Source organism: Pseudophryne corroboree, chromosome 6, assembly GCF_028390025.1.
Source record: "Pseudophryne corroboree isolate aPseCor3 chromosome 6, aPseCor3.hap2, whole genome shotgun sequence".
In the NCBI taxonomy this organism is placed as follows: Eukaryota; Metazoa; Chordata; class Amphibia; order Anura; family Myobatrachidae; genus Pseudophryne; species Pseudophryne corroboree.
Window position 1 is genome coordinate 77933813 of NC_086449.1, and position 21722 is coordinate 77955534.

General features: G+C 45.5%; 1 protein-coding gene across 3 annotated transcripts in view; it reads left to right on the plus strand.

Annotated features, from left to right (window-relative positions):
- Nucleotides 1-1337: 1337 nt before the first annotated feature.
- The window catches only part of LYL1 (LYL1 basic helix-loop-helix family member), an 80834-nt gene continuing 60449 nt past the window's right edge, over nt 1338-21722 (plus strand). The window contains exons 1-3 of one of the 3 annotated variants that reach the window (XM_063931246.1): nt 1338-1517; nt 13848-14014; nt 20112-20459. In XM_063931246.1, the coding sequence (XP_063787316.1) occupies nt 20161-20459 (299 nt within the window). In that variant the 5' untranslated portion in view covers nt 1338-1517; nt 13848-14014; nt 20112-20160. Of the gene's footprint in view, nt 1518-5435; nt 5509-13847; nt 14015-20111; nt 20460-21722 lie in introns of those variants that run through there. The other 2 variants (XM_063931245.1, XM_063931247.1) reach the window with 2 other exon arrangements.

The window sequence follows — 21722 nt, forward strand, 5'->3', positions numbered from 1 at the left end:
CCGCACTTCGGCCGACTTTGGGCTGCATTACATCCCGTCCACAGTCTGAAACCTTTAGAGCTTGTTATAAAGAACATACTGATTCTCAAGCACCGTGGCCAATCTAAGTCCTACAGGACAATCTCCAAGATCACAACAGCAATAAAATAACTTCATTTAACTTGGACAATTCACTTTTATTTTAGGCAAAAGAAGCAATGTCAATCCCACAATACAAGGCGAATATGTATCTGCGGAGGCATTTTAAAATGATATTGTTGATAGTGCTTTATAATAAGAGCATTATAATAGCTACCCCTCCCCCCCCCTTCCCCCTTTCTAGCTGCTAGTGACGCAATCTGCTATCTGCTGTTAATGGTCAGCAAAGTCGTGGTCATTGCTTAGCAACACCAGGACATTGCATGGAGACATACAACCTCCCAGGTAGATGTGTGTAGGCAGAAATATATCAGAACGTGAAATCTTAAGGAGCAAACATTAATCATTACTAAGTCTACCAATGACGTGCAGACCAGACATTTTAGTGTTATGTAACACGAGTGACATCCCGCCATTTTGCTGTCCCTAAAAACTTCCACCTTGAGACAGCTGTAATCTAGTTGCATGTGGTGCGGGACAGGCCACGGACCCAAGCCATATTTCTTACGTTATACTTCTAACATATATATTTCTGTCAGACACTACTGGCAGAGCCATTAATGTGTACTTGATGTCTGTGCACAGTGTCAGCCATTTTGTAGGATGTACCAAATACAGGTGATCCATTCACTTGAAGCTGGTGATATTCCACCAAAATGGCTGCCCCTACTTTGTGTGGAAATTGTGTGTGTGGGCGAGGGGGGGTCTGGCTATCCAAAACACGTGACATCAGTGAGCCAATAAGATTCGGTTTTGAGAACCGAGTAAAACCGAGTAAAACCGAATCCGCTCATCACTAGATACGATGCATGCATTGAATTATGTCAAAATTTAAAATGGAGAAAAATAAATAAATAACACTATGGAAAACGCTCAAAGGAATAAATAATGAAATGTATATTTATTGGGGTAAGGTGTAGGGATCTCAATGCGATGACAAGGTACAGTATGTCTAAATAATTATTGGTGCATATAAAATGTGCTATACATGAATAATAACACAAATATATGACATTTCCCAGCAATCTGGAATGGAGAGCGAGATTTGAAGGATTGTTCTTATCAGTCTGGACAGACCGGACCCCTGTCTCTTATCTGTAGGCCCAGACTTCCTCTTACCAAGGAGAGAAGGAAATACCCCCTCCCCACACGCTGGACTCCACTAACCTTCCCTCCCCTTACTGTACAATAACTCCACCTTCCCCTTTGCAAAGTAGATCCTAGACTTACATAGACTATGATAGAACATTCGTCTAGAGTCTCAAAAACTTTCAAGTGAAGGCACCCACCTATCCGGGATAATGGAGGTGGCTCTCACCTCCCACCACATTGAGTGGAGGATCATATAGCTTCTGCCAGGGGAGTGTGGTATGACACGGGTAAGTCTGTGGGTATTGTGTCCACGTGTTATCTGTCTCATCAGGGCACTGGTCTCCCATTAATCTTTACATCCACATATATCAATTCTATCTATCTATCTATCTATCTATCTATCTATCTATCTATCTATCTATCTATCTATCTATCTATCTATCTATCTATCTACATAATATTTAACCTTCTCATATTATACACATATATATATAATATATATATATATACACATCTGACTACAGTACCTGTAACAGTTTTAAAATCAAACTTCATAAGGGTGTCAAACTACTTTTAGTAATATTATGTGGGCATTATAGAGAAAACATCCAGCAAAGATTCCGTATTAGGAATCTGATGTCCAATGAAGAATTAGTCTTATTTGGAATGTATTAGAGACCAACTATATATATATATATATATATATATGTGTGTGTGTGTGTGTGTGTGTGTATATACACACACACACACACACACACACACACACACACACACACACACACACACACACACATATATAAAACACATCATGATTATGTCTTAGACTGTGTGTGACTGGAGTTTGGAATCCTGCAGCTTTAGTACATTTATCCACTATCACAAAGGTGCCATAATTTTATCTCATAGTGCACATATATTTTGCATACAGTAGAAACATACATCTATTCAGAATACCAGAAAAGTGACAGCATTCGCCGATCTCCCAAACGCTATTCTTAGTGGAAAAGAGAACTGCGAGAGAGGAAGTTTAATGTGTGCAGAGAATTAACCACTTCACACATGCTTCAGATTTACATGATACTGGAAAACTCAATCTCCTGTGCATCATACACTTACTATATACCACTGCAGATCAGTCTCCTGTGCATCACACACTTACTATATACCACTACAGATCAGTCTCCTGTGCATCACACACTTACTATATACCACTACAGATCAGTCTCCTGTGCATCACACACTTACTATATACCACTACAGATCAGTCTCCTGTGCATCACACACTTACTGTATATACCACTACAGGTCAGTCTCCTGTGCATCACACACTGACTATATACCACCACAGATCAATCTCCTGTGCATCATTCACTTACTACTGTATATGCCACTACAGATCAGTCTCCTGTGCATCACACACTTACTATATACCACTACAGATCAGTCTCCTGTGCATCACACACTTACTATATACCTGGACCATTACAGATTGATTCCCTGTGCATCACACACCTACTGTATGCCACTACAGGTCTGTCTCCTGTGCATCACACACTTACTATATACCACTACAGGTCAGCCCAGTCTCCTGTGCATCCACACTTACTATAAACCATAAACCACTATAAATCCATCTCCTGTACATGACACACTATATACCACTCACTACAGGTCTGTCTCCTGTGCATCACACACTCACTATATACCACTGCAGGTAGTCCAGGAGGGAAACATTCTCCATATGAAGAGAAGCAATAGGACACAAGGACATGCAAAATATGAGGAAAAATTACTTCACAGAAAGGGTAGTGGACAAGTGGAATAGCCTCCCATTAGAGGTTGTAGAGGCTAAGACAGTAGAGCAATTTAAACATGCATGGGATAGACATAAGGATATCCTTACAAATAAATAAGGATCAAATAAGTTTTGAGATAAAAATATTGTTAAAAAAAAAGGGCAGACTAGATGGGCCAAGTGGTTCTTATCTGCCGTAAAATTCTATGTTTCTAGGTCAGTCCAGTGTCCTGTGCATCCACACTTACTATAAACCACTATAAATCCATCTCCTGTACATCACACACTTACTATAAAAAACTACAGATCAGTCTCCTGTGCATCACACACTTACTATATACCAGTAAAGGTCAGTCTCCTGTGCAACACACACTTACTATATAGTATACCACTACAGATCAGTCTCCTGTGCATCACACACTTACTATATACCACTACAGGTCAGTCTCCTGTGCATCACACACTTACTATATACCACTACAGATCAGTCTCCTGTGCATCACACACTTACTATAGACCAGTAAAGGTCAGTCTCCTGTGCAACACACACTTACTATATACCACTACAGATCAATCTCCTGTGCATCATTCACTTACTACTGTATATGCCACTACAGATCAGTCTCATGTGCATCACACACTTACTATATATATACCAGTAAAGATCAGTCTCCTGTGCATCACACACTTACTATATACCAATGCAGATCAGTCTCCTGTGCATCTCACACTTACTATATATACAGTATACCAGTAAAGATCAGTCTCCTGTGCATCACACACTTACTATATACCAATGCAGATCAGTCTCCTGTGTATCTCACACTTACTATATACCACTACAGGTCAATCTCTTGTGCATCACACACTTACTATATACCACTACAGATCAATCTCCTGTGCATCATTCACTTACTACTGTATATTCCACTACAGATCAGTCTCCTGTGCATCACACACTTACTATATATATATATATATATATATATATATATATATATATACCAGTAAAGGTCAGTCTCCTGTGCATCACACACTTACTATATACCACTGCAGATCAGTCTCCTGTGCATCACACACTTACTATACCTCTGAAGATCAGTCTCCTGTGCATCACACACTACATACCAGATAAGGTCAGTCTCCTGTGCATCACACACTTACTATATATCAATACAGATCAATCTCCTGTGCATCATTCACTTACTACTGTATATGCCACTACAGATCAGTCTCCTGTGCATCACACACTTACTATATATATACTAGTAAAGGTCAGTCTCTGTGCATCACACACTTACTATATACCACTGCAGATCAGTCTCCTGTGCATCACACATTTACTATATACCACTACAGGTCAATCTGCTGTGCATCACACGCTTACTATATACCACTACAGGCCAGTCTCCTGTGCATCACACACTTACTATATACCACTGCAGATCAGTCTCCCGTGCATCACACACTTACTATATACAACTACAGGTCAGTCTCCTGTGCATCACGTACTTACTATATACCACTACAGGTCAGTCTCCTGTGCATCACGTACTTACTATATACCACTACAGGTCAGTCTCCTGTGCATCACGCACTTACTATATACCACTACAGGCCAGTCTCCTGTGCATCACATACTTACTATATACCACTGCAGATCAGTCTCCTGTGCATCACACACTTACTATATACCACTACAGGTCAGTCTTCTGTGCATCACACACTTACAGTATACCATTGTAGATGTTGACGGCAGGGTCGGACTGGCCCACAGGGGAACAGGGGAAACCACCGGTGGGCCCTACTGCCTGTGGGCCCTCCTTCTCCTCTAGAGATCAAGTTCCATACTATCCTAGTGCACTAGATTTATGCATTATACATATGTTACATTATACTTCACAATAATTTGGTTTATTATATATTTACCAAGGGGCACAGAACATGTAATGGTTAGCCAAACCTCTGTAGTGGCTGGCCACGCCCCCACTGGAACCTGGCTACACCTTTAAGCATGGGCCCCTACAGTCGTATTCCCCCGGTGGGCCCTTCATGCCCCAGTCCGACACTGGTTGACGGTAATTAGCACACAGATATTTTTGCCATGTTGTGTATTACTATTTTTACGCAATGTGTTATTTTTCCATATTGCTACATTGTTGTGAGCGATTCTCTGGCCTTTTTAATGGTACTTCATTCTTCATCCCCTACGTTATTGGTTGGTGTGGCTGTAGGTGGAGTGAGTGCGTGACATTGTGATAAGCTGTACATAGTAACAGACTTGTGTTTTGTTTTCCTGGTTGTCCCGTTGTAGCCAGCTCTGGCACTTGACGTAATCTTTATAAATATGTAGAGACTAGTGAACAGAATAGTACTAGAACGGAGTTCCTAGTAAATACAGCTGAGCAGCACCTACGCCCAATACCCAAACGTGAAGCATTTGAACAGGAACAACCTCAAGAAGGAGATTAAACATTTTCACAGTATGTATTATACAACATGCCTCCATATTTGTGGGCATATTTATTAAAGTAATTATGTAGGAAATTCCCCCGAAAACAGTCACAAAATTAAAGCAACCCCAGAATATCGGAGATAAGTGCTGCGGTCCCCCTTTTTGCGATTGCAGTAGCAACCCCTATGGGAGCTGCTACTATATTCCGAGACCGGGCCCCGGCAGCTAGCCCTAGGGATTGCCATTGGCCATCAAGGATTCCTACTCATCGATGGTTTACGGCCGATGTCAAATGGTTTTGACATTTATGGGAGAGAACCAGATATTTTCCCCCATCGATGGCTTAGCATAAACAAATATTTTTTTTGCAAGGTGCCGGGACACTGAGCTTAGCTCCGCCCCCAACACCCGCAAAGCCTGCCCCCGGGCTGTGATTGGCTGGCGAGTAATTCACTGTAATAACAGGATCACCATCGATGGGTGAAACCATCGATGGCCACCCATAGCATAGTCGGTGACCAGCGATGGTCACTTACAGGTTTGCCATCATCGGCAACCATCGATGACGAACACACCAATGAACATCCCTAGCTAGCGCCCTCCTCAGGTGACCTTAGCCACTGCAGCCTATAAGTTACATACTCCCAACATTTTTTGGGATAGGGAAATGTAAGATCCCTCCCTGGCAATCACCACTCTCACATGTGTGTCTGATGATCGCACATGTGCAGTAGCGTGGCCGGCCCCCAAACCAGAATGTAAAGTGATTGCATTATTTTTGTGCAGGGGTGTGTTTTATAATACATGTGGGCGATACATAACATATTACTGCCACTATAAGCGTCGATAAGAAATTATAATATTAGAATTACAGTACATAATAGTTATGTTAAAATATAATAATTATCTAAAACCTGGCAATAAATAGGCTCTTTAATGTGATGAAATTGTTTCAATGAAGGAGATCATATAAATAATGTATTGTTTTTACAGCAAGTTATTTCTGAAGCATTCTAAGGCGGTTTCCTCTTCTGGCTGATTCTGGCTACGTCACCTCCTCATTCTGAAAGTAAAACAAACAAACCCAGCAGTGAGACACGTTCCGTAGGTGCAGAGTAGGCGAAACACTGAGGCGCACACACGCGCAGATCTACGAGCGGCACGATTTTCCCGTGTGCTGAATCACATGTAATTGGCTAGACGTGGCATCTGATGAGGCTACAACTGACCAAGCTGGCGGAGAAGACCTCACCTTGGGCTGATCATGAGTTGCATGCAATCCCAATATTCGTGAAGTTGAGCGTTTTTTTTGCGCCTGCGCAAAGACTCCTAAAAGCTTGTACGGTGCAGGCCTCCCACAGCTGTGTGCGCACAGAGGCAGAGTTGCGCAAAAGTGCAGGGCGCTCTTAGGCGGTAGCTATCAATGCAAGAAAAAATGGAGTATCTCACGCGAGTTATGTAGGAGTATCAGCGTCAGTGCCAGGAGTGTCCCATAGGGCAGGTGCAAGTTTCTATGGAGCAACCGATAGTGGCGCCTAAAGATGCACTGCCAGTATTACAGTGCCTGCAGACGCTCAAAGTGAGCTTCTCCGACTTGCACAATCATAAGCATGGATGTACATAAGGAAGGGATTAGTGGCGCCATTTGCATAAAGTCGCTCATGCGTGACTGCTAAAAGGCGCAACCGCGGTTGCATCTGACTCAGAATAAGCCCCATTGTGTGGACATCTTACACAGATAACAAGAGATATATTAGGGGTGTAAAGAGAGAGAGAGATAGTAAGTTGCACAGTAATGGATACATGCAAGCAAACATAAAAATAATATTAATAAAACATTCTCATTATCCAGTGATCGTAAGTTATTGGAACATGGTCCGACACCTTCTAGCCCAATTGGTTGATCACTCTGAACCCGTTTCCCCTGTCAGTCTACTTCTTTCTACTCCTATAGACTATGCCCCTAAGGACTTAAATAAACTGGTCCTTCATATATCTTGCCCAGCTAGATATCAAATTGCCCGTAACTGGAAAGCTCTTGATGCACCCAATCGCCAGGAACTAATGAACAGAATATGGTTCGTTAGCAAAATAAAATATATTACCAGTTTACAAAACAACACAGTAAAATAATTCCATTCAATCTGGCTTCCCTAGTTTAGGTTTCATAACACTCCTCTCCCAGGTATTGGTTAGTTTTAGGCCCGACCTATATACATTGACATCATTTTTATTTTTTGTTTCTTAATCTCTTTCCCGATTCGTTAGGAGGCTCTCGTCACTCTCCCTCCCCCTCACCTCCATACCCCAACCTTTTCCTCATTTCTCCACCCTTTACCCTATTACCTTTTCTATACCGCCTATGATAATCTGGGGTATATTTACTAAGCTCCCGATTTTGACCGAGATGGTGTTTTTTCTTCAAAGTGTCATCTCGGGAATTTACTAAACTCAAATCACGGCACTGATGAGGGCATTCGTATTTTTTTGGAAGTCCTAGGAAAAAAATACAAATGAATACACCATCGGTCAAATATGCCTGGAATTTGGTAGAAATCGGTCATTTACTAAAAAGTGCAAATCACAAACACTGCCGACAATAGCCAAACACTGCCGTGTAAAAATACAAATCGTGAAAAAGTGCTAAAATAAAACAGACCTGCTTTTTTTTACCGTGTTTGGATAGGCATGCACGGATCCATGAGATCCGTGCATGTTTTTCAGTGGGAAGGGGTAGGAAAGTGTTAATTTTTAAAAAAAAAAATGCGTGGGGTCCCCCCTCCTAAGCAAAACCAGCCTCGGGCTCTTTGAGCCGGTCCTGGTTGTAAAAATATGGGAAACAAAGTGACAGGGGTTCCCCCATATTTAAACAACCAGCACCGGGCTCTGCGCCTGGTCCTGGTTCCAAAAATACGGGGGACAAAAAGCGTAGGGGTCCCCCGTATTTCTGAAACCAGCACCGGGCTCCACTAGCCAGATACATAATGCCACAGCCGGGGGACACTTTTATATTGGTCCCTGCGGCCCTGGCATTACATACCCAACTAGTCACCCCTGGCCGGGGTACCCTGGAGGAGTGGGGACCCCTTCAATCAAGGGGTCCCCCCCCTCCAGTCACCCAAGGGCCTGGGGTGAAGCCCGAGGCTGTCCCCCCCATCCAAGGGCTGCGGATGGGGGGCTGATAGCCTTTTTGTCAAAATTTGAATATTGTTTTTAGTAGCAGTACTACAAGTCCCAGCAAGCCTCCCCCGCAAGCTGGTACTTGGAGAACCACAAGTACCAGCATGCGGTGGAAAACCGGGCCCGCTGGTACCTGTAGTACTACTACTAAAAAAATACCCCAATAAAAACAGAAGACACACACCTTGAAAGTAAAACTTTAATTCATACATCCACACCTCCATACACACATACTTACCTATGTTCACACGAGGGTCGGTCCTCTTCTCCATGTAGAATACATGGGGTACCTGTTGGAAAAATTATACTCACATAATCCAGTGTAGATGGGTCCTCCTCTGTTCGATTTGTATTCCACGTCCTAAAAACGGATACACGACCACGCACTGAAAGGGGCCCCATGTTTTCACATGGGACCCCTTTCCCCGACTGCCAGGAACCCCCCCTGACCTCTGTCTAAGAGGGTTCCTTCAGCCAATCAGGGAGTGCCACGTTGTGGCACCCTACTGATTGGCTGTGTGCTCCTGTAGTGTATGACAGGCAGCACACGGCAGTGATACAATGTAGCGCCTATGCGCTCCATTGTAACCAATGGTGGGAACTTTGTGGTCAGCGGTTGACCGAAAGTAACCTCACCGCTGACCACAAAGTTCCCACCATTGGTTACAATGGCGCTACATTGTATCACTGCCGTGTGCTGCCTGTCATACACTACAGGAGCACACAGCCAATCAGGAGGGTGCCACAACGTGGCGCTCCCTGATTGGCTGAAGGAACCCTCTTAGACAGAGGTCGGGGGGGGTTCCTGGCAGTCGGGTAAAGGGGTCCCATGTGAAAACATGGGGCCCCTTTCAGTGCGTGGTCGTGTATCCGTTTTTTTATTTTGCAAAGTACGTGGATTACAAATCGAACAGAGGAGGACCCATCTACACTGGATTGTGTGAGTATAATTTTTCCAACAGGTACCCCATGTATTCTACATGGAGAAGAGGACCGACCCTCGAGTGAACATAGGTAAGTATGTGTGTATGGAGGTGTGGATGTATGAATTAAAGTTTTACTTTCAAGGTGTGTGTCTTCTGTTTTTATTGGGGTATTTTTTTAGTAGTAGTACTACAGGTACCAGCGGGCCCGGTTTTCCACCGCATGCTGATACTTGTGGTTCTCCAAGTACCAGCTTGCGGGGGAGGCTTGCTGGGACTTGTAGTACTGCTACTAAAAACAATATTCAAATTTTAACAAAAAGGCTATCAGCCCCCCATCCGCAGCCCTTGGATGGGGGGACAGCCTCGGGCTTCACCCCTGGCCCTTGGGTGGCTGGAGAGGGGGGACCCCTTGATTGAAGGGGTCCCCACTCCTCCAGTGTACCCCGGCCAGGGGTGACTAGTTGGGTATGTAATGCCAGGGCCGCAGGGACCAATATAAAAGTGTCCCCCGGCTGTGGCATTACGTATCTGGCTAGTGGAGCCCGGTGCTGGTTTCAGAAATACGGGGGACCCCTACGCTTTTTGTCCCCCGTATTTTTGGAACCAGGACCAGGCGCAGAGCCTGGTGCTGGTTGATTAAATATGGGGGAACCCCGAACACTTTTTTACCCATATTTTTTCAACCAGGACCGGCTCAAAGAGCCCGAGGCTGGTTTTGCTTAGGAGGGGGGACCCCACGCATTTTTTTTTAAAGATTTTTAACAATGTTTAATTTTTTACGAAAGGTGCACAATGAAGCCCAGCACGGATCTCACAGATCCGGCCGAGATTCATTGTGTTAAAGTCGGCAGTGTTTTACAATTCACTCCCGTAAAACACTGCCAAAAAATACGAATGACATCGACATCGGTAAATACGAAAATGCAGAATACGACAGCTTAGTAAATTAGTCGTAATAAATTCAAAAAGTTGCAGTTTTACACTTTCGATGTCATTCGTGATTGAACTTTAACCTCATTCGGGAAAATACGATTTTTAGTAAATATACCCCACAGACTCAACTTCGATATTTTAATTTGTGTGCATTTATTCGTTGGATGTCCCGGACATTTAACAAAGCTTATGAAAATGTTAGAGAATAGCTATACAGTTTTGTGTCTGTGTATTGCTCTATGTTTTATGGATGGGCACCGATTATGTCCAAGATCCGCGGTTATTGCTGATCATTGTCATCTTTTTTTTCTCTTTCTCCTTTTTCTGTACATGTTATTTCTCGCACTGTTTTTTGTTGCTGTATATGTACAATTCTTCATAATAAAAAATTTATGACATCAAAAAAACATTCTCATTAAATAAAAACATTTTAAAGAGAATTAAAATAGTCCCATTTATAATATACATTTGCAGTAGACAACTGTATTCTTCTGCTGTTACACAAATCATATATAAAAACCCTACTCATCATTCACGCAGACTAAAGGAGACATCTTTGTCATATACATTATATAATGCAAACACTGTCATATTAATTAATATTAGATCTATCAATGTGGGCGAAACCAATATCTTAGATCTTGGCGCAAAGTTAATTTGATTTTTTTCTTCTTAAATCCTTCATTTGTCCTTACATAATAAACCTTGTTTAGCATTTGTTTTAATTCAGATAATAATTATGCATTCAGTAAAACTTTTATATTATTTTCCCTAAGGCACTGCTTGTTTCAGCCTTATCAACGTCTTAATGAGAGTGAGGGGTAGGGGTTTGGATTCAGCTATAGTGAGAGTTAGGGTTAGGCTGTGGTGAAGGTTAGGGTTCGGCTACGGTGAGGGTTAGGCTGTGGCGAGGGTTAGGTTGTGGTTAAGGTTAGGCTGTGGTGAGGGTTAGGCTGTGGTGAAGGTTAGGGTTCAGCTGCGGTAAGTGTTAGGGTTAGGCTGTGGCGAGGGTTAGGTTGTGGTTAAGGTTAGGCTGTGGTGAGGGTTAGGTTGTGGTGAAGGTTAGGCTGCGGGGAGTGTTTAGGTTAGGCTGTGGTGAGGGTTAGGTTGTGGTGAATGTTAGGGTTCGGCTGCGATAAATGTTAGGGTTAGGCTGTGGCGAGGGTTAGGTTGTGGTTAAGGTTAGGCTGTGGGGAGTGTTAAGGTTAGGCCGTGGTGAGGGTTAGGTTGTGGTGAAGGTTAGGGTTCGTCTGCGGTAAATGTTAGGGTTAGGCTGTGGCGAGGGTTAGGTTGTGGTTAAGGTTAGGGTTAGGCTGTGGGGAGTGTTATGGTTAAGCTGTGGTGAGGGTTAGAGTTAGACTGTAGTGAGAGTTAGGGATTGGCTCCGGTGAGTGTTAAGGTTAGGCTGTGGTGAGGGTTAGGTTGTGGTGAAGGTTGGGGTTAGGCTATAGTGAGGGTTAGGGATTGGCTGCAGTGAGTTTTAGGGTTGGGCTGTGGTGAGGGTTAGGTTGTGGTGAAGGTTAGGGTTGGGCTACGGTGAAGGTTAGGCTGTAGTGAGGATTGGCTGTGGTGAGGGTTTGGGTATGGTGAGGTTAGGCTGCCGGTGAGGGTTAGGACTGAAATCCGGTTAAAACACTATGCTGATATGATGATTGTCAACATTCACAATGTCAACATAGCATCCATGTAGTGACTGACTGGTGACATTCTGACAATGTTGAAATTCTGGTATCAACATTCTGAATTGTGATATTTTTGTACAACACAACCATACATATTACTGCACACAGGGCCTGACGCAGATTCAACAATGTTAGCATAGCTGCTATATCCTTGCAGATGCCTCCTGCATGCATGTGTGATCCGCTCCTATGTATTTGCAGATGTCTCCTGCATGCATGTGTGATCCGCTGTTATATCCTTGCAGATGCCTCCTGCATGCATGTGTGATCCGCTGTTATATCCTTGCAGATGCCTCCTGCATGCATGTGTGATCCGCTGCTATATCCTTGCAGATGCCTCCTGCATGCATGTGTGATCTTGCTGTTATATCCTTGCAGATGCCTCCTGCATGCATGTGCGATCTTGCTGTTATATTCTTGCAGATGCCTCCTGCATGCATGTGTGATCTTGCTGTTATATCCTTGCAGATGCCTCCTGCATGCATGTGTGATCCGCTGCTACGTATTTGCAGATGTCTCCTGCATGCATGTGTGATCCGCTGCTATATCCTTGCAGATACCTCCTGCATGCATGTGTGATCTGCTGTTATATCCTTGCAGATGCCTCCTGCATGCATGTGTGATCCGCTGCTACGTATTTGCAGATGTCTCCTGCATGCATGTGTGATCCGCTGCTATATCCTTGCAGATACCTCCTGCATGCATGTGTGATCTGCTGTTATATCCTTGCAGATGCCTCCTGCATGCATGTGTGATCCGCTGCTACGTATTTGCAGATGTCTCCTGCATGTATGTGTGATCCGCTGCTATGCATTTGCAGATGTCTCCTGCATGCATGTGTGATCCGCTGCTATATCCTTGCAGATGCCTCCTGCATATATGTGTGATCCGCTGCTATGTATTTGCAGATGTCTCCTGCATGCATGTGTGATCCGCTGCTATGTCCTTGCAGATGTCTCCTGTATGCATGTGTGATCCGCTGCTATATACTTGCAGATGCCCCCTGCATACATGTGTGATCCACTGCCACGTATTTGCAGATGCCTCCTGCATGCATGTGTGATCCACTGCTACCTCCAAAGGACGTAGCATCAGGTCAGTCTGTGGGACCATCAGCCATCTGAGTAACCTTCCTATACAATACAAACTGCCTGCCACAGCTCTGTAAACCAGGCAAGATCACAAGACACAGACCTTGGTATTCCCCGAAAATAGGGTGATACCTTTTCGGGAACACTGGCTGGCACCACTTCTTCCCCACTCCCAAATGCTCATGCGCAGATCGCCCACCATCAGATAAGTAAGTAAGCCATCGGGTTTACGTACCAATCAAATCCACATTCTTTCATCTGAGGAACATAGCCAGAATCAGGCATTTGATTCCCTCTGAAGATCTGCCTAAAGTCATACATAGACCATTGAGATAATATAAACTATCCAGGGAGCGCAGTGATTTTGGTAAATTTATTCACATCACATTTATTTACATAAAATACACATACAAGGAAAATATCTAAAAAACTATAATTGTATATATGCAATTGTATCTAGATCGATTGCCCTATACTCCAATTGATTAAAAATTCAAAATGTCCCTCTGAGCTCAACTTCTTGCATCCACTTCGTTAATAAAATATAACTTTTAGGATCAAAGGAAGGCACCATCAATTGGACCTTGTTGCCCGGAGTTCCTCCATCACGATATCCGTTTCTGAATACAAGTCCGCCGTTGAGCTATTGAACAGGGGATCAAGCTGACGTGAGACCTGGCTAAGGAGGTCCGCACCCCGTTCAAGAAAGACAGATTGCGGCTGTGAGTATCCGGCACTATCAGGTGCGGCTGCTACTAACAGGGGTCGTAGCATACCGCAGTGAACAGTCATCTAACACAGCGCTCTCCCCCTGCTAGCAAAAATCAATAAGTGCTTTCTATGCAGACTGCAATATTACAACTACTCCGGCATAAAGCAATTACCGCTGTATCCAACTAAGGAACTTTCATACTAAAAGTTATATTTTATTAACGAAGTGGATGCAAGAAGTTGAGCTCAGAGGGACATTTTGAACTTTTAATCCATTGGTGTATAGGGCAATCGATCTAGATACAATTGTATGTATACAATTATAGTTTTTTAGATATTTTCCTTGTATGTGTATTTTATGTAAATAAATGTGATGTGAATAAATATACCAAAATCACTGCGCTCCCTGGATAGTTTATATTATCTCAATGGTCTAAGTTTCTAATTGTTGGTAGAACAGTACTACCTGTGGGAGCTGCAAGATATTGGTATATATGAATGAATCAAACAGTTTTTGGTGGTTGACGTATGCGCTGGGTTTTTATATATTCTCTAAAGCAGCGGTGGCCAACCCGCGGCTCTTTCATCCTCCGCATGCGGCTCGATCCGCTCCCGGCCACCGCTGCCCGACACAGCCCGGAACACATACTTTTATAAGGTCTCCGGCGGCGGCAATTATCTTCAATTCAGCGCCGGCCCGTGAGCCAATCAGTGCTCACGGACCGGCAGCTAAGGGTCCTGATTAGCTGCCGGACCGTGTGCTCTGATTGGCTCACAGCCCGGCGCCGAATTGAAGATAGTCACTGCCGCCGGAGAGTGAGACTGAGGGGCAGCAGAGGCACATGCTGCGCTCTCCTCCCCTAATACGAAGCAGAACAGCAGCGTGGTGAGCAGCTCTGGGTGGGGGGGCATATCTGGCACTGCAGGGACATATGTAGCTGGCACTGGGGGCATATCTGACACTGCAGGGACATATGTAGCTGGCACTGGGGGTATATCAGGTACTGCAGGGACATATGTAGCTGGCACTGGGGGCATATCTGGCACTGCAGGGACATATGTAGCTGGCACTGGGGGCATATCTGACACTGCAGGGACATATGTAGCTGGCACTGGGGGCATATCTGACACTGCAGGGACATATGTAGCTGGCACTGGGGGCATATCTGGCACTGCAGGGACATATGTAGCTGGCACTGGGGGCATATCTGACACTGCAGGGACATATGTAGCTGGCACTGGGGGCATATCTGGTACTGCAGGGACATATGTAGCTGGCACTGGGGGCATATCTGGCACTGCAGGGACATATGTAGCTGGCACTGGGGGCATATCTGGCACTGTGGGGACATATGTAGCTGGCACTTGGGGCATATCTGGCACTGCAGGGACATATGTAGCAGGCACTGGGGGCATATCTGACACTGCGTGGACATATATGTAGCTGGCACTGGGGGCATATCTGGCACTGCGGGGACATATATGTAGCTGGCACTGGGGGCATATCTGGCACTACGGGAACATATATGTAGCTGGCACTGGGGGCATATATCAGGCCTGTGGGGTCATATGTAGCTGGCACTGGGGGCATATCTGGCACTGCGGGGACATATGTAGCTGGCACTGGGGGCATATCTGGCACTGCGGGGACATATATAGCTGGCACTGGGGGCATATCTGGCACTGCGGGGACATATGTAGCTGGCACTGGGGCATATCTGGCACTGCGGGGACATATATAGCTGGCACTGGGGGCATATCTGGCACTGTGGGGACATATGTAGCTGGCACTTGGGGCATATCTGGCACTGCGGGGACATATATAGCTGGCACTGGGGGCATATCTGGCACTGTGGGGACATATATGTGGCTGGCACTGGGGGCATATCTGGCACTGCGGGGACATATATGTAGCTGGCACTGGGGGCATATCTGGCACTACGGGAACATATATGTAGCTGGCACTGGGGGCATATATCAGGCCTGTGGGGACATATGTAGCTGGCACTGGGGGCATATCTGGCACTGCGGGGACATATGTAGCTGGCACTGGGGGCATATCTGGCACTGCGGGGACATATGTAGCTGGCACTGGGGGCATATCTGGCACTGCGGGGACATATATAGCTGGCACTGGGGGCATATCTGGCACTGTGGGGACATATATGTAGCAGGCACTGGGGACATATCTGGCACTGTTGGGACATGTGTATCTGGCACTGGGGGCATATCTGGCACTGTTGGGACATGTGTATCTGGCACTGAAGGCATATCTGGCACTGGGGGCATATATGTATATGGCACTGGGGGCATATCTGGCATCGTGGGGCATATGTATAACTGGCACTGTGGGGCATATCTGGCACTGAGGGGACATGTGTATCTGGCACTGGGGGCATATCTGTATCTGGCACTGGGGGCATATCTGGCACTGTGGGGACATGTGTATCTGGCACTGGGGGCATGTGTATCTAGCACTGTGGGGGCATATGTATCTGGCACTGTGGGGGCATGTGTATCTGGCACTGTGGGGCATATATTTATCTGGCACTGGGGGCATATATGTATCTGACACTGTGGAGCATATGTGTACCTGGCACTTTGGAGCATATGTGTACCTGGAACTATGGGGCACGTGTGTATCTGGCACAGGGGGCACATATGTATCTGGCACAGGGGGCACATATGTATCTGGCACTGTGGGGGCATATATGTATCTGACACTGTGGGGGCATATATTTATCTGGCACTGTGGGGGCATATATTTATCTGGCACTGTGGGGGCATATATTTATCTGGCACTGTGGGGGCATATATGTATCTGGCACTGTGGGGGCATATATTTATCTAGCACTGTGGGGGCATACATGTATCTGGCACTGTGGAGGCACCCGATTGGCGTTTTTATATGTATGTGGCACTGTACAACATGACTAAAAACGGGGTTATGAGTTATGACACAAGGTCATACTCCTACAAACGTCATACCAAAAGGTGTGCGCACAAAAATGGGGTGTGGCTTTGTGACAACTAGGCCACACCCCCATTTTTGCGCATGCACCTTAGGCGCGCGCATGATAGTGGCTCTTCCCCTTGACTACAGATCTTTTCTGTCTCTTTGCCTCTGACTAGTTGCCCACCCCTGCTCTAAAATCATACATGCATTTGAATCATCTTGAATGAACTACTGCAGAGATTTTCAACCGTTTACAACTCGCGGCACACTGAACAAGATTTAAATATTGCCAAGGCACGTTCAAATATAATGGTGATGCATGGTGCAGTTGCATGTCCTAGGATGTCATGTCGCAGCTTTTCCATAGGTAATGCCTGAGCCACATCTGAGAAAGCCAGAAGAGCCCAACACTGCCCGGGTCCAAAATAAGAACTGGCTCTGCAACCACTAAACCCACCGATCGTTCCCGGGCCTCAGTAGCGGCAAAACACTGAGGGGTCTGGCTTCGCTTATATGGCGGCACCCCTGGAGACTGCTCAGGGCACTCTAGTGTGCCACGGCACAGTGGTTAAAAAACACTGAACTACTGCAATGCCCATTTAATCTGAGTCAGGCCAACAGTGCTTATACAGTCTATTTAATCAACCTCTACTGCAACCTTGTACATGTTTAAAACCAATTCCTGTGCAGTTAAATGCGCAGCCCGGGGTCTGTAGGGCACTGTGAGTGGTGTTTTACATCTTCGATGTAAGTAAAGGCCCGTACACACTGGCCGATATATCGGCCGTTCTCTTGAATGGCCGATATATCGCGAGTCCGTCAGCCAGTGTGTATGGCCGATACGTCTGTGAACTCCGTCGTTTACAGACGTATCGCGTCGGCCCCGCAGCACAGCCGATGGCCAATATATCTTCCAATATATTGGCGCGTCGCTGTGTGTGTATGGCGGTCGGCCGACCGCCCATACACATGCTGCGGCGGGCGGCGGTGATTGACAGCTGAACTGGGCGGGCGTGTGTACATGCCCGCCCAGTTCGTGACGTCAGCCCCCGATCGGGCAGTGTGTATGCTGAACACACTGCCCGATCCGTCCATAGATATATCTGCAGATCAGTTGATCTGCAGATATATCTACTAGTGTGTACCCACCTTTAGATGCAACATTGTGCCAGGTGTCTTGTGCCATATGGTGTATTGAGGCTAGCTATATGAAAAAAGAACATCTGTAATTCAGTACTGGGGGACTGTAATGTGTCCAGCTCTCACAACCAATTGTTCATTTTTACAGTGAACTACTAACCAGACAAGAGAGCCCAAAAGTTGACACTCCAGGGCCAAGGGGGAACTGTACAAGTAACATGTTAGCAAGCAGGGGGGAATGAACAAGTAACATGTTAGTAAGTGGGGGCAACCAAATAAGTGACATTTTAGTAAGCAGATGGGAACTAATATGTTAGTAAGCAGGAGGAACTGAACAAGTAACATGTTAGTAAGCAGGGTGGAACTGAACAAGTAGCATATTAATAAGGAGGGGAGAACTGAACAAGTAATATGTTAGTAAGCAGGGGGGACTATACAAGTAACATGTTAGTAAGTGGGGGAACTGAACAATTAGTATGTTAGTAAGCAGGGGGAACTGAACAAGTAACAATGTTAGTAAGCAGGTTCGAACTGAACAAGTAACATGTTAGCAGGGGGGAACTGTAAAAGTAGCATGTTAGTAAGGAGGGGGGAACTGTAGAAGTAATATATTAGTAAGCAGGGGGAACCGAACAAGTAACATGTTAGTAAGCAGGGGGAATTGTACAAGTAGCATCTTAGTAAGCAGGGGTGGAACCGTATAAATAACATGTTAGTAAGCAGGGGGAACTGAACAAGTAACATGTTCATAACCAGGAGGGAACCGAACAAGTAGCATGTTAGTAAGCGGGGGAAGGGGGGGGGGGGGCTGTATAAATAACATGTTAGTAAGCAGGAATGACTGTACAAGTAGCACCTTAGTAAGCAGGGAGGAACTGTACAAGTAGCATGTTAGTAAGCAGAGGGGAACTGTACGAGTAACATGTTAGTAAGCAGGGGGGAACAAAACAAGTAACATGTTAGCAACCAGGGGAACCCAAACAAGTAGCATGTTAGTAAGCAGGGGGGGGGGGCTGTATAAATAACATGTTAGTAAGGAGGGGGAACTGTACAAGTAGCATTTTAGTAAGCAGGGAGGAACTGTACAAGTAACATGTTAGTAAGCAGGGGGAACCGAACAAGTAGCATGTTGGTAAGCGGGGTGGGGGTGGGACTGTACACGTAACATGTTAGTAAGCAGGGGGGAATTGTACAAGTAGCATCTTAGTAAGCAAGGGGAACTGTACAAGTAACATGTTAGTAAGCAAGAGGAACTGTACGAGTAACATGTTAGTAAGCAAGGGGAACTGTACAAGTAGCATCTTGGTAAGCAGGGGGGAACTGTACAAGTAACATGTTAGTAAGCAGGGGGGAATTGTACAAGTAGCATCTTAGTAAGCAGGGGTGGAACTGTACAAGTAACAATGTTAGTAAGCAGGTTGGAACTGAACAGGTAACATGTTAGTAAGCAGGGGGGACTGTACAAGTAGCATGTTAGTAAGGAGGGGGGAACTGTAGAAGTAATATGTTAGTAAGCAGGGGGAACAGAACAAGTAATATGTGAGCAAGCCGGGGGAACTGAACAAGTAACATGTTAGTAAGCTGGGGGGAACTGCAGAAGTAATATGTTAGTAAGCAGGGGGAACTGAACAAGTAATATGTTAGTAAGCAGAGGGGAACTGTACAAGTAACATGTTAATAAGCAGGGGGAAACTGTGCAGGTAACGCCTCAGTAAACGGGGGGAACTGAACAAGTAACATGTTAGCAGGGAAGAACTGAACAAGTAACATGTTAGTAAGCAGGGGGAACTGAACAAGTAACATGTTAGTAAACAGGGGGAAACTGAACAAGTAACATGTTAGTAAGCAGGGCAGAAATGAACAAGTAGCATGTTAGTAAGCAGGAGGGAACTGAACAAGTAGCTTGTTAGTAAGCAGGGGAGAACTGAACAAGTAACATGTTAGTAAGCAGGGGAGAACTGTACAAGTAACATGCCAGTAAACAGACCTTTGCACTCTTGTTTCCTATTCAGGTCTGCTATATATCCAACTAATGACAAAGGTTACTGCACCCATGCCACAATGGAGGAAGATGGAAGTTCAGCAGACAAACAGCCTAATACAATCAATACTTCAGTTGTTCCTCTACCAACCAGCTCTCCGGCCTCGCCCTCTGAGACCCTCACAGATGAAAAGCGGGCACCTGTGAGGAATGACGGACTGCCCGTCCATGTGCCCGTCATCAGCTTGGGACACAGCCGAGTCACACTAAGGCCAGAACTCACTACTTTACATCCTGTTCCCTCCTGGATGTTGGCACTACCGGGCATACGGGCACCATTCTTTCCTGCTCAGTTTCACGCCCACCCCTATCTGCCCAGGTAAGATGTACATGGTTACACTGACACCCACCCTTGGGCTAGGCTATACAAATACAGTTACCCTTAGTATACTCCTGTGGCTCTGCTAATCTGCACCTTTTTGTTTTTTAAACCAATAAGGGAAGGGGGAGGTAAGAAGGGTTAGAATTAGGAAACAACGAGGAGGGTCATTACGTGGTTAACAGCACAAGAGAGGGTGCAGACAGTGGCCAGAACCAAAATCACAAATGAAGAGATGCCGAGGGCCCCAGAGCCCATGGTTTATGACAGGATACATAGGAAATTCTGAATCTCAAGATACTAGTAATGTGTACCATACATGTTACAGACCGAGGGAATGGTGAGAGGACATGACATGAGGTAATGGTGAGAGGACATGACATGAGGTAATGGTGAGAGGACATGACATGAGGTAATGGTGAGAGGACATGACATGAGGTAATGGTGAGAGGACATGACATGAGGTAATGGTGAGAGGACATGACATGAGGTAATGGTGAGAGAACATGACATGAGACAGCATGCCAAAGCAATTTGTGAGCATGCTTGGGGAGATCTGGGATAGGGAGAGGTAGTAAGATGTGTTTAGGTTCAGGCAGTATCGGATGACCTATAACAGTAGAAGCAAGGAGATAAATTCTACCCAGAATGGTTGAAGTTTCCCATCAGAAAGACCCAGAATGGTTTTAATTCCTCCAGAACCTAAATACTGCTGGAGGAACTAATACTGCTAGTAGGACTGTAGTAGCAACGGAAAACCGGGATCGGCATGCATTCCTGGCAGACGGGATGCCAGTGGTCACAATACTGACACTGGCATCCTGATGGTGAAGATCCTGACAGGGGCGAGGTAAGTATTCAAACCCCCCCTACCCCCCTAACCTTCCCTTACTGTAGACTAACCCTAACCTCCCCCCTTAGTGCCCAAACCTATCCCCCCCCCCGGTGGTACCTAACTCTAACCCCCCCCCGGGGGGCTTCTAAACCTAACCCCCACCAACCCTCCCTTACCGTAGCCTAACTCTAACCTTCCTCTTAGTGCCTAACCCTTACGTCCCCCTTAGTGCTTAAACCTAACCCCCTATTTCTGCAGCCTAACCCTAACCCTCCCCCTTAGTGCCCAAACCTATCCCTCCACCCGGTGGTGCCTAACCCTAACCCCCTCCACCCGGAGGGGGCTTCTAAACATAACCCCCACCAACCCTCCCTTACCATAGTCTAACTCTAACCTCCCGCTAAGTGCCTAAAACTAGCACCCCACCC